The sequence below is a fragment of the Haliotis cracherodii genome, unplaced genomic scaffold (genome assembly GCF_022045235.1).
Source record: "Haliotis cracherodii isolate W230 unplaced genomic scaffold, xgHalCrac1.p SCAF_8, whole genome shotgun sequence".
Lineage (NCBI taxonomy): Eukaryota > Metazoa > Mollusca > Gastropoda > Lepetellida > Haliotidae > Haliotis > Haliotis cracherodii.
The window spans coordinates 36,489,427-36,501,635 of record NW_027266341.1 but is presented as its reverse complement, the minus strand read 5'-3'; the positions used below and the strand labels follow the sequence as shown (position 1 = coordinate 36,501,635).

The following is a 12,209-nucleotide window of genomic DNA, read 5'->3' as shown; positions in this document are numbered from 1 at the left end:
GGTGGGAAAGCGATTAGATACAGTGACACACGTGTGTACTTGGGGAAGGGCTGCTCGCGAATGACGGACTAACAAAGGGCGGGATGATGCTTGCGCGGGATTATTCCCCGGGCACGGTGCCGAGTGGTGGCCCGGGGTGATCGAGTTACGAGGGGTGATTGGGTTACAGACGTAATTAGCCCATGGTTTGGATACGCGCGATAAAGTCATTTAGTAGTTAGTACTAAATGTAATTATCCCGCGATATGCCAAGGAGAGGCACGGGCCACCGAGCCGTTGGTGCCCGTGCCTGTAATAAAACAGAAGATGAGATTGGGTTAAATGGCCGAGGGTGTGCAGGTACTAGTGGGCTACTTAGCTGCTAATTGTATATACCAAAAATGCTACCGTTGCCATGGCCACGCGCGTGGCCGACGGCGATTGCAGCTAGCGCTGCTGGCCTGAGACTGCTACCGCTGTCCGGCCCCCACGGTAGCATATTTAAACGCTACCATTGCTTGGTAACTCCCACGTTGCCAAAAGCAGCTCCACGCTGCTGGCCTAAGTCAGACTGCCGCTGCCCGGCCCCAGGTAGCCGGCCAAAGCAGATCCCACTGCCCGGCCCCATTAGCAAAACCATTGTGCGGCTCCCGCCGCGGACCCAACTGTCAGCTACCGCTTGCCAAGACGACTTCCGCCGCCGGGCCCATATACGTGGCAACTGTTTGCCCCAACGTATGTTATTCTACGATTCCCCGGCTGAAAAGTCGGGAAAGACAAGGTTCCCACTGAGAAGCAGGTAACCCCGGAAAGGTTCCCGCTGAAAAGCAGGTAGCCTTAAGCACGAGTATTAATTTGGAAGCAAGTTAATTTGTTACTAGCAGTGTAGCCCACAAGAACCCCGCCACAAAGCACCAGAGTGCTACCCCACACCCACGGCCACGCGATACGCGGAGATAGCATTGTTGCCTGGCTTGCTTATGTACTGAAAGGAAACACTAACCAGTGGAGATAATATCCTTACTGGCGCAAAACGAGCGCCAGGGCATGCAATAAATTGTCCGTAAACACACACAGTCCTTTGTCACTGAGGTGGACGCCCTCCCAGGCGTACCATGTCTTGTCAGATGCCAGGATCTGGGGACGTGGCACTGTTGTACCGCCGAGCTCTTTGACTCGGTTGGTCAGTCGGCGGTTGATATTCTTCCGCATCCCCTCGATCTTTCGTGGATCCCTGGCATCGTGCCAGTAGCGCCTGGGCAGCATTGAGGATACGATGATCTTGGTGTCAGGAAGCTGGAGTTGTATCCGAAGGATTGATGCCACCATGTCAAGGTAGAGTTGGCTGCCTTTGACCGAGCACAGGTCGTTGGAGCCCAGGTGAATGATGAGGGCTCTGGGGCTGCGCCGTGTCGCCTTGACCTGTGCATCCAGAATGGTGTCCAGCTCCTTCCACCTCATCCCCCCTCGTGCCAGCCATAGCATCCTCGGTTGGTTCGGGCTGGTGCCCTTCAGGAGCAAGTACTGCCGTGCCCTGGCCATGTAGCTGGATCCCACCATCCAAACTGTAAACAATAAGAAGTGTAGTAAGTACCATGAAAGACTATTTGATTTAATTGTGCAACATTGAATTTGTTGGTAAGCGTATGTAAGCATTGTAGCAATCTGATTTCCACCTGCCGTATTGTTGTATGAGGTGTTCAGGCACCCCGTTCATGGCTGCTGATGTGGCTGCCCCAATGCGGAAGGAGTGCGAAGAATAGCAGGCCGTGTTTATGTTGCTGTGTGCTAAGGCCTTTTTTAGGAGTGCCTGGAATTGGTACCTTGTAACGGGGGAATGGTCAAAGTGGACGAATGCATGTTGTGGGCCGGAGGGGCGCGCCTCCAGGTAGTGCTTGATGGCGACTACCGGGCATAGCGGATTACCTGGTATAGGTGACATTGTAACTGTTGTCCCCATCCTGTACTGATCAGACTTTGAGTGTGGTAAATGGATTGAAGGCTGCTGGGGGTTGCCCGAGAAGCTTAAATTCTGGATGGCGCAACCTGTTTTTGAGGGTCCAGTTTGGACGAGTTCGCTAACCCTAAAGAAACCGAAGAAGGCTGTGCAGTAGACTGCCTTGAACAGCCTGGCTTCATATGCTGATGAGCATACGTGAGGCAGATTGTTGGTTACTACCTGCAGCAGATCTGGTGTCTGGTCGGCCCGCTGATTTGTGTAAGCCGGTTACAATCTTGCCTACCAGGAAATGGTTTGTACAGTCGGTGAGCCCGTGGAATTTGTGATGTGAAGACAGCGCTGCAATGTAAGTCTTGACTGTGTTAGGGGAGTGGTGAGTGACTGACAGATAAGCAAATAAAGTTTACGACCTGATCCAGCGGGACTGGCCACACCTCTTGTAGCTGGTGTGCGGACCGGAACTGGTGCAAGGCATTGATGCCTGTTTGGTAAGTGGCCCATGTATTAGTAGACAGAGATTGTTGTAGGAGTCTGCCGGCTTCCTGCCTCAGATCAGCCATATGTTGCACGGGATAGGTGTGGGGTTCTGGTCCGCGGCTGGTGCTGCCTCTCGGAAGCGTTTGAGCTGAAACCTCGAGAGAGCATCGGCAATAGTGTTAGCAGTGGAACATACATACTTTGCCTTAAACATAATATTATATCGGAGACACTGCAGGATTAGGCGACGGAGTAGGCTCATCACTCTGGGGGCCTTGGTTGACTGCTTGTTGATTATTGTTACGACGGCTTGGTTGTCGCAGTAAAAGAGGACCTTTTTGTTTGCGAGTTGCTTGCCCCAGATTTGGATGGCCAGTGTGATGGGGAACAGCTCCAGGAGCGTCAAGTCCCGTGTAGTTCCATCCGTCACCCACTGGGGTGGCCATGCGCCGTTAAACCATTTGCCCTGCATGTAGGCCCCAAAGCCGGCGCCACCCGCTGCGTCTGAAAACAGCTGGAGGAAATCGCTGTCCACCCATAGTTGGTCCTGAAACACTGAAATGCCGTTATAACTCGTAAGAAATGTTAACCACATTTGTAGGTCTTCCTTGACCCAGCTGGTAATCCTAATGTGGTGAAATGGTTGCTTACCTTTGCTAAGCAGATCGATTAGCCTGCGGCTGAATGCCCTTGCCATTGGTATAGCCCTGCACATAAAGTTAAGCTTGCCTATGAGGGACTGAAGGGCCCTTTTTGTGACCTTGATGTTACCTGTTGACAGGATGTCTTGGATTTCCCTTGTTGCCTCCTTGATCTTGGGCTCTGGGATTCTGATCTGCATTGCAATGGTGTCGATTTCCAACCCTAGGAATGTCAGTTTGGTTGTGGGGCCCACCGTCTTGTCGTGCGCAATAGGAACCCCAAGCTGTTCAAGTGTATTCACGCATCCGTTGAGGTTGTCTGAGCAGTGGCTGGTGCCTGCTGTGCCCCCCGTTAGGAAGTCATCCAGGTAATGCATGACCGGACACGTTGGAAGATGCGATTGCATGCACCATTGCAAGAAGGTACTAAACGTTTCAAATATGGCGCAAGATATGGAGCAGCCAAATGGTAAGCATTTATCGAAATAGAACTCACCTTCGAATCTGATGCCTAGCAGCTCGAAATCGGATGGGTGGACTGGTATAATTCTAAAGGCCGACTGAATGTCGAATTTTGCTAGTAATGCTCCCTTTCCCAGTTGTTGCACCATCTGGGTAGCTTCATCAAATCTGGCGTACACAACGGAGCAGGCCTCTGTGTCTATGAAGTCATTTATAGATTTACCCCTGGGATAGGATAGATGGTGAATTAGACGGAATTCCTCCGCATGCTTACCCAGGTGCTGACCATATCCTGGCTGCTTCTTGGGCACCAGGCCTATTGGGGATACTTGTAGGTTGTCTAGGGGGGTGTCCTTGAAGGGGCCCGCCATCCTGCCAAGGTCGACTTCCTTTTGTAGTTTTTGTTTCACGTAGCCTGCCGTATCTTGGTGTGTGGCTGATCGCAAGTTTCGTGCCAGGCGACCCGTGCGGCTTCCCTGGAACTCGAGCTTAACGCCAAAGCTAAAACCTACCCATAAATAATTTGCATCTCTGTAATTGACCCTAGCATATTGGCGTAACCAGGGTGACATTTCATTGAGATCCACGGGGGAAGGGGCCATTGAATTTACCTGCCTTGCCGGCTGGTTTTCTGTTAGGAAAGGGCTGATTGGGCTTGTATGGGGTCGGTTGGACCCCATTCCCTCGAAAGCAGGTCCTAGAGCTATGGGAATGTTTGCCACACTTACCGCATTTGTGAGTGTACTTACAGTTGACCCTGCTACAGCCAAATTTATTGAAATCCCAGCATACCTGACTGGCGATGTCCCCCTGTACGCGTGTCATTGCGCCCCGTCCGCCTGATTCTGGTTGTAGTACCGGCTGTGTTACCATGTACTTCAGCCACAACTCCCCGTCGATGTTGTCCCAGCGTCGTGAGGGGTCCCTTGACATTCTGTGTCGGAATTGTTGGTCGTAGGTTGACCAGGCATCCCCCCCGAATCGAAGTGCCGCCGTTCTTATGGTTTCCATGTAGGACAGCAACCCCTTGGTTGTGCGGACCTCGGAGTGCCTACTAACGTAAGTACACATGAAAATGTGGAAAGCTGAAGTCCAGCTTGCCAGGGACAGGCGCTTTGGTTGCTGTTTTATTGGTTTAAAAATTACCTTACCTGAGGAGTCATACGCCATGGTAATCGTACCGTCCTCGTGACTTCCCTCGGTGTTTGGTAGTATTGTGCCGAGGTCGACATACTCGCCACGCCAGATTTTTTCCCTCACCTGTTGTTTGACGTGCGCGTCTATTCCGTCCGCACGGAAGGGAAAGGGAATCCCCGTATCCGGCGATCTGATTGGCTGGGGCCGCGTCACCGTCGGCCTCGTTGTGCGCATCGGGGATTCTCCCTATGTTGGGCGAAATGGCGGGAGAACTAAAACCAAGCCTTACCTGTTGGTTTGCGCTAACCGGGCCCGGCGCTGAATGTTCCAGCAACTGGAGTATTTTTCCCAGTTGCTCCTTTACCTGGGTAGCCGAGTTGGCAACCTGCGCGGCATTTACAAGCTGCGCCGATTGTACGTTAATTCTGTTGCCACCTTCGATATTTCCGTAATTGGCAGACTCACCATCAGCTGTTGTCTCCTGTACAATGTGTACTCCCGGGGTTTGTCTTCTGGTTGTCCTGGCCTGCTTGGCTCCCCTCACAAGCTTGTGGTTGACGGTTGCTCTTCTCTTGGGAGGCATCACGAAAAGTCGGGGTGGTGAGTTGGTATTCCACAAGCGTAAATTGTCCCGAGGGTGAAGTTCGGGAGTAGAGCGGAATAAATGCGATACGACCAGTGCTGAAATAGATGGTATTCAAAGCGTAATCGGCGAAACGGTCGCGATTGTGTAAATGCGATACGGCGAGTGTTGGAATAGATGGTATTCAAAGCGTAATCGGCGAAACGTTCGCGACTGGGTACAAAGGAAACGTAAAATGGGAAAGCGATTAGATACAGTGACACACGTGTGTACTTGGGGAAGGGCTGCTCGCCAATGACGGACTAACAAAGGGCGGGATGATGCTTGCGCGGGATTATTCCCCGGGCACGGTGCCGAGTGGTGGCCCGGGGTGATCGAGTTACGAGGGGTGATTGGGTTACAGACGTAATTAGCCCATGGTTTGGATACGCGCGATAAAGTCATTTAGTAGTTAGTACTAAATGTAAATATTTACATGGGGCACATTGTAGCCAATATGTCATTGATTCACTTGCATTCTATTTACAACAGGTCATGTATAAATATCGATGGGAATACTACACATCCACCCACACCAATATATACCCAAATCAGAGCCACTTAATGTTTTCGTCAAATGACACATGCACCAATTTGGCAACGTGCGTGTAACATAATTCATGTCATATCATAATAGCTTGGGCATACATTGGTATTATACAAGGTGCTGGTTGTTCAAATATACTTACATGTACATATAGTGAAATAGTTGATGATTTTTCCTGTTGTCAGATATCGTAAACTGTCAAGGTGCAACTGAAGACGGTTTTATAAGTGTACGTTTTATACAAGCCAACGATTTATATCTCAAAGCGATTCATGGTAAGTGTTGTTATCTTCAGAGGCTATGGCAATCCACAAATGTCAAGATCTTGTTAAAGTGTCTTCTCAACTGGACAAGCTTTGAACAAACCTTAAACCATGTGACGGTGTAAATTATGTTCTGATACAATTTTGTCGGTCACAATTGAGTTGGTCGGATCTCCCCTGGTCAAATGAACTGTCTGTCTGTCTGTCTGTCTGTCTATCTGTCAATAATCTATGTGAGTCGGGTTAAGCCACTCATTTACTGAATGACAACCACTTAGTATAAACAGTATACCTGGTTCAAATAGTTCAGTGAGTGAGTGACTAAATGTATTAGGTCGTCTCAGTGAAATTAGACCATCTTGCCTAATTCATTATATTTACTAGCAATGACACGTCATGTGCTGTCAAGTATTTCGTTTGTTCGTATATGTCTCGGGCTGTCGTTGTCGCCACTTTCCCAGTGGATGTGGATCTTCTGTATTGAGGGTACGTATACAATATGATTCTCCAGAGTCAGGGACCCCACGTGACATGACATCGAGATCCTCATTTGAGTTTCGTCGTCGTCTCGTAAAAGTTTTATTTCAGCTTGTGAGGGATGACTTGTAGTAATCATGGGAATCTGATTATATAGGTATATAAATGTATCGTATAAATGTATCATTAAAAATAAACTCATCTCTACGTTAAGTCAAGGTTTTCCACACACTCACAGGAAAAGAAACAAATCAGTTTATTGCATTACTTGCTGTCCCGTGTTTTGGAAATCATCACGTGTATTCGCAATGTAATGAATTATTTAGTTGGACTGGACATCGTGTACTTTCGTCTTCTTCTCCAGATGACAACGACGAAGGCAACTACAACGACAACAATTGTTGTCACTGTCACGGCAGGTAAAAGTGTTTTGCTGAGGTACAGACGCTGGAAAGGAGGTAGTACAAGTACTTGTAATGTCGTAATGACAATTTGGTGGACAGTGCATAATATACTGTGCTCTAACAATTTAGAATATGATAGCTTGTGCAGATACTATTAATTCTTTTTGATTGAAGACTGGCAATATCTATCACAGATCACATATTATTAGTGCCTGTCTGATATTCAATCGCTTTGCGTGAACGGTTGTAGCACATATTTCGTTCTCGAAGACACATTCCGAACAATCTGACGTATGCCAATCGTCATTTTTAGAATATCAGTCTTGTGTGTATTCAACGTAAAGGTTTCGTAGAGATAAGGTGGAAATTGGTTTTGATGTGGCATACAGTCAAATAGTTTCAGAAGGTTGAAAGGGCGAATTCAGGTTTAAATCAAAGAATCTCCATATGTGGTTGCTTTCTTGTACCATAAACATAATAGTTATTACCATAATAATTGAACCACTTTGAAAAGACACAATACAATTACGTAGGCATATATCATGTTAGCATTATTAATCCCTAAAGAAAATGAAGCGACCTTTGTTTTCCTAGAGTACACACTACCATTGAGACGTCATAAAGGTCTCCAGATGGGAAATCTAAGCTTTGTGACACGGTTGACATGACGTCACCTTACGTGATAGCAAAACGTAAAGCCATGTTGATGTTAATATTCTTTCGCGGCAATTCGATCCTCAGAAGAATAGGTGGTGTAACGTAGAGTCGATACAGATGGCTGACCAATCAGAATGCGGGATTATGAAATGCCATGGTATAATATTTTAGAAGCTGCTTTACATTTCTTTCTTCTGTTATTCTTCTAGTAAAACTTTAAAACACGATTTACGTATATCACAACCAATGTACCTCTCTTCCCGGTACTTCCCGCTTTTAATTTGCAGCCGGGAACAGTTCAGAAAACAACCCTTTTGTCATGAGATTGTAAATAATTCTCACATACTAACAAGTGCGTGTTTGATCCAACGGTGTGCCAAGTTTTCTATAAGAACATTCATAAGTGTGAGTCCTTTTAGAGTTGATATTTTATATAGATTTATATATTTTGCTAACGACATTTGTATGTGCTCGTGAATACACCTATATGATGTAAGTAATTCGATATAGCTGCATCTCATTACATACAGTGTCACTAATCCTGCTTCTTATTAGGTCAGTTTACTCTTGAATATACACTGTCACTTAACATAAAAACGCCATGTCAATTGAAATTAACGTATCCACTCAATTAGGTAAACTCGAGTTTTGCATATATGAAGAAAGAAGAAAAAACGGATTCTGCGTTAGGACCATGAGGTAAAGAGTATTTACAAAGTGTTATTAATACTGGATATATCTACCTAATAGTGTGCATACCTCTTGTCATAATAATGATCGTGGCCATATGGACAAGTTCATACTTTTGAAATAGTTATCATACATTCACCACCACAGCATCTTCATCGTCATATGCAATCATTCGTTCACTGGCCTAAAATAAGATGTTATTATTCTCAATCACTAGTTTACATACACAATTGTGCAAATCATGTATTTATTCAGGGTGATCCATTATAATCTATAATTATTGCTCGCGTATTGCAAGAGAATATTCACACTGACTATGGCCTATTTAAACACCGCCTCTGCAGAGAACAAGGTGCGAATCATCGTCACTGTGAATGTGTGACTTTCAGTCACTTGCGTCTGCAATAGTGGGATCTTCTATCAAGCACAGACTACAAAGAATACTTCGTGGTTCACATCCTGGAATACATATTCTACTCACATTATCACAAAACAATATTCCCACACAGTTCCTTTCAGTACATCGCTTGCTACTGTTTTGTCCATTGGTCCCAGGGACACATTCTTTAAAGGCATTCTCGATAATTGACATGTGCTTGTCCTGACAATACTACTACTGCCCTGTCATTGTGATTGTAGCATGTACATATTGACCTACCTATCGGTATTTTCACAGAGGATGTTATCCGAGTGTCCGTGTCGTACTGTTGTTACGATTCAAGTGCAGGAACATTACAACTTCTTCAGCATTGCCGTAAACATAGTACCAAGGATGTTGCCCCTGCACGTTACCAAATGACTTGCCTGGCAAGTTGCGCGGCTGTACATGCGTCTACACTACCTTACCTCTGCTGTCAGTTGTCAGTCTAGGGGTACCTTGATCATCCTTAGTGTCGTTCGGTTTCAGAAGACGAACAGTAACGATTTGTGAAGCGAAGCCAAAACGGTCGTGTCGAAAGGCGAAGAAAAGAAAATGTTGAAAGTAGAGAATGACAGTTTGAACCTTATAGAGAAAATGTTAGCAGAACGCAGTGGACGATGGCACGCGTGATGACGAGATTGAAAGCTTGATGACGTCATAAGAAGATGTATGACATAAATGGTGAGAGATTGGAAGAGAAAGTGACGTAATGGACGCAAACAAAAAAGTGCATTATGCTTTCAGTTAACTCTTTTAGTGTGAAGCACTAAATGAAAATAAACGTTGTACGTAAATGGCAATACATTTATTTAGACCTGATACGCTTTCTCTCAGTTGCTTCTTCACTGCTTCAGTTACATCACTTTAAATGGAAAAGGGGCGGTCGGGTAGCCTAGTGGTTAAAGCGTTAGCTCGTCACGCCGAAGACCCGGGTTCGATTCCCGACAAAGTACAATATGTGAAGCCCATTTCGAGTGTCCCCCGTCGTGATATTGCTGGAATATTGCTTAAAGCAGCGTAAAGCCCAACTCACTCACTCATTTAAATGAAATAAGGTGTTTGGAAGTTTACAAGCCCTAAGATAATTATAGGTTAGTTAATCCCATTATTAAATTAGTAGGTTTGCATATGGGTTGAGGTATTGGATGTCCTTACTAAAGCTTAGTAACAAACAATCAAATAAATCAAAACATGTACGTATGATGAAAACATTAAACATTCCAGGTAGTAAGAAAACAGTTTGGGCGTGACATGTTAAATATAGTCAGTAGCTTTTGAACGTAAACTGGCATCAAACAAAGTTCATAGAGACTGTTAATCAAAGCAAGAGACCTGTTTCCGAAACCATTCTTAATTAAGTTGACGACAATAAAGCATATATAAAGTGTGTCATCTGTTCATTTTTATTGAGATCAGATCATGTTATTCAGTAACAGAAAAAGTAGATGGACTACATTCAAACTGCAATGTTCACTCGCCCATTATGAGCTCCAGACTCGCCCACTATGACATGATCTCACCATTGGCCTCCTCACAACCACGATTCAGTTGATGGACCGGGAAGCGAAATACTTCAGGAGAGACGCCTACCATACAGGCAAACAGGTTTCACAGGTCCAGTGTTTATGTGTCAAACATGCTTTTCCTTTTCACTCTCACCATAACTCGAAATGAATAGCTGTATAAAACGCCTCACTTGGCTGGCGTGTCGCGTTGAATAGATTGACAGGTAATTTGACAACGTTCCCAGATGTTGTTCACGACTTTGTAACGATAGATAACATATGAGGCCCCTTCTTATAATGATAAGTAGAGACCTCACTTGGTACCGGGAATTGTATACTTGGGGAACTTTGAAAAAAGAAGGAAACAGTAAGCACAGTGTTTTGATTCCGTTTATTGATTGAACACAAGTGAACATATATAATAACAAAATAATTGCAAAGATGTTGTACTATTCAAAAAGCAAAAAAGCAAATAAATGTTAAAGTTATCTATGTCAGGGAATACAGTCTATGAGTGATATATTTTAGAAATTGAGTAAATAATTCTAGATTTACTACAGTCGTCACGTGTTTTCTTATCAGCATAGTTTATACACATAACCCATATACAGAAAACACAGTGTGACATTACAACAATAACAAACATGTGACTACCATAGTCATACAACGTCAGTGAACTAATGTCTCCTTGTTAATGGAGATTACAAGCATGGCTCGAGGCTACGTATGGAATGACCTATTACACATGATACTGCTCTGGGTTTACCTAGGTTTACAAAATGTAAAAAGTAGTTGGCGTAGTATGCACAACATAGCCTATTAACGTATTTGGTATTCATCATATACAATTATAACTTGATAATAAAATACAACCTTAACACAAATAAACACACCGAATACACAAATATGTCTGTACATGTGTTAGCGCCAAAGGGGGATAAAAATTGCAAGTCCTTGTAACAAAGGATGGTGATGCAATATGAATTTAACTACTTATCAACAATTTTTCCATGGTAACGAAGGGAGGTAGTTTAAAATAATTTTGGATGAATCTATCAGCATTGAATGTGATATTTGACATGCCTGATAAAAATATGTAACATTGTTATTACTAGTGTCTAAGTCTATAACTTGAAATATGTCATGGACATTCGTTTTAGATAATCATCGAACCTCAAATGCAGCTTGTGATATATGCAACATGATTAAAACTAAATGAACAAATATAAATACACTAATACAACCCTAAATAATGCACACACATGACTGTGTGGACTGCTTCCTTGAAGGAAACCGTGAGCACAGTGTTTGGACGTGATTCCGTTATCAATGCAGCACAAGTGATGGTTAGGACTTGGGCGTGTCCTCCACATATACCCCACAAGCCTGGAACACAACTAGTTGTCATCAAGTGCCAAGCTCACAGTTTCCATGCACCATGACCAGCTCACATAATATGTATTTCATTACAAGGTCTTTATGCATGCACAGCCCAAAACTATACTTATAAGGTAAAAGCCAGCTATAACTTATATGTAGAAAAATACTTACTTTAAATCTTGTTGTATGAGTTCAAGTGTGTTAATATTAACAGTTCCCATCAGGGGACATTGGGTCACAGTATAGTGTTTAGTTCTGATTGACCGCCAATGCTGTGTCATGTGATCGGTTTGAAACAAAACGATGCATGCAGGAACAAACGTTGTTTATTCAAATATCCTGTTAAAATTCAGCGTTGCATTGAAACAAGTAATACAAATGCGTACGTCGTTGACGTTGAACAAAACGTACATTGTTAAATGCTTTGAAACCTACTTGCACTGGAAATATCAGCCAGCTTCAGGAGTCAAAAGTTGAATATCAGTGCGATAGTGTTTTACTTTCCCGATGTAAGCATACATCCTCGTTCAATGCATTAAATGTCGGCCGAAAGTTAACAGTATGATATATTAACTATAAGGAAAGAA

At 44.3% G+C, this 12,209-nt stretch overlaps 1 protein-coding gene across 1 annotated transcript; it reads right to left on the bottom strand.

The window, feature by feature from the left end:
- Positions 1-4,535, bottom strand: LOC139450452 (uncharacterized). The gene is made up of 3 exons (XM_071232158.1): positions 2,945-4,535; positions 983-1,544; positions 1-289 (listed from the first exon to the last, which is right to left on the bottom strand). The coding sequence occupies exons 1-2, from the start codon at positions 4,197-4,199 to the stop codon at positions 1,000-1,002; spliced, it is 1,800 nt and encodes a 599-aa protein (XP_071088259.1). The 5' UTR covers positions 4,200-4,535; the 3' UTR covers positions 1-289; positions 983-999.
- Between the last annotated feature and the right edge of the window lie 7,674 nt (positions 4,536-12,209).

Bases quoted from the DNA above. Each gene is read 5' to 3' on its own strand.
- LOC139450452 (XM_071232158.1), bottom strand. From the start codon at position 4,199: ATGGGGTCCAACCGACCCCATACAAGCCCAATCAGCCCTTTCCTAACA. The intron at 1,545-2,944 runs GCGATTTCCTCC...TATTGTTTACAG, and splicing joins GGACCAACTATGGGTGGACA to TTTGGATGGTGGGATCCAGC.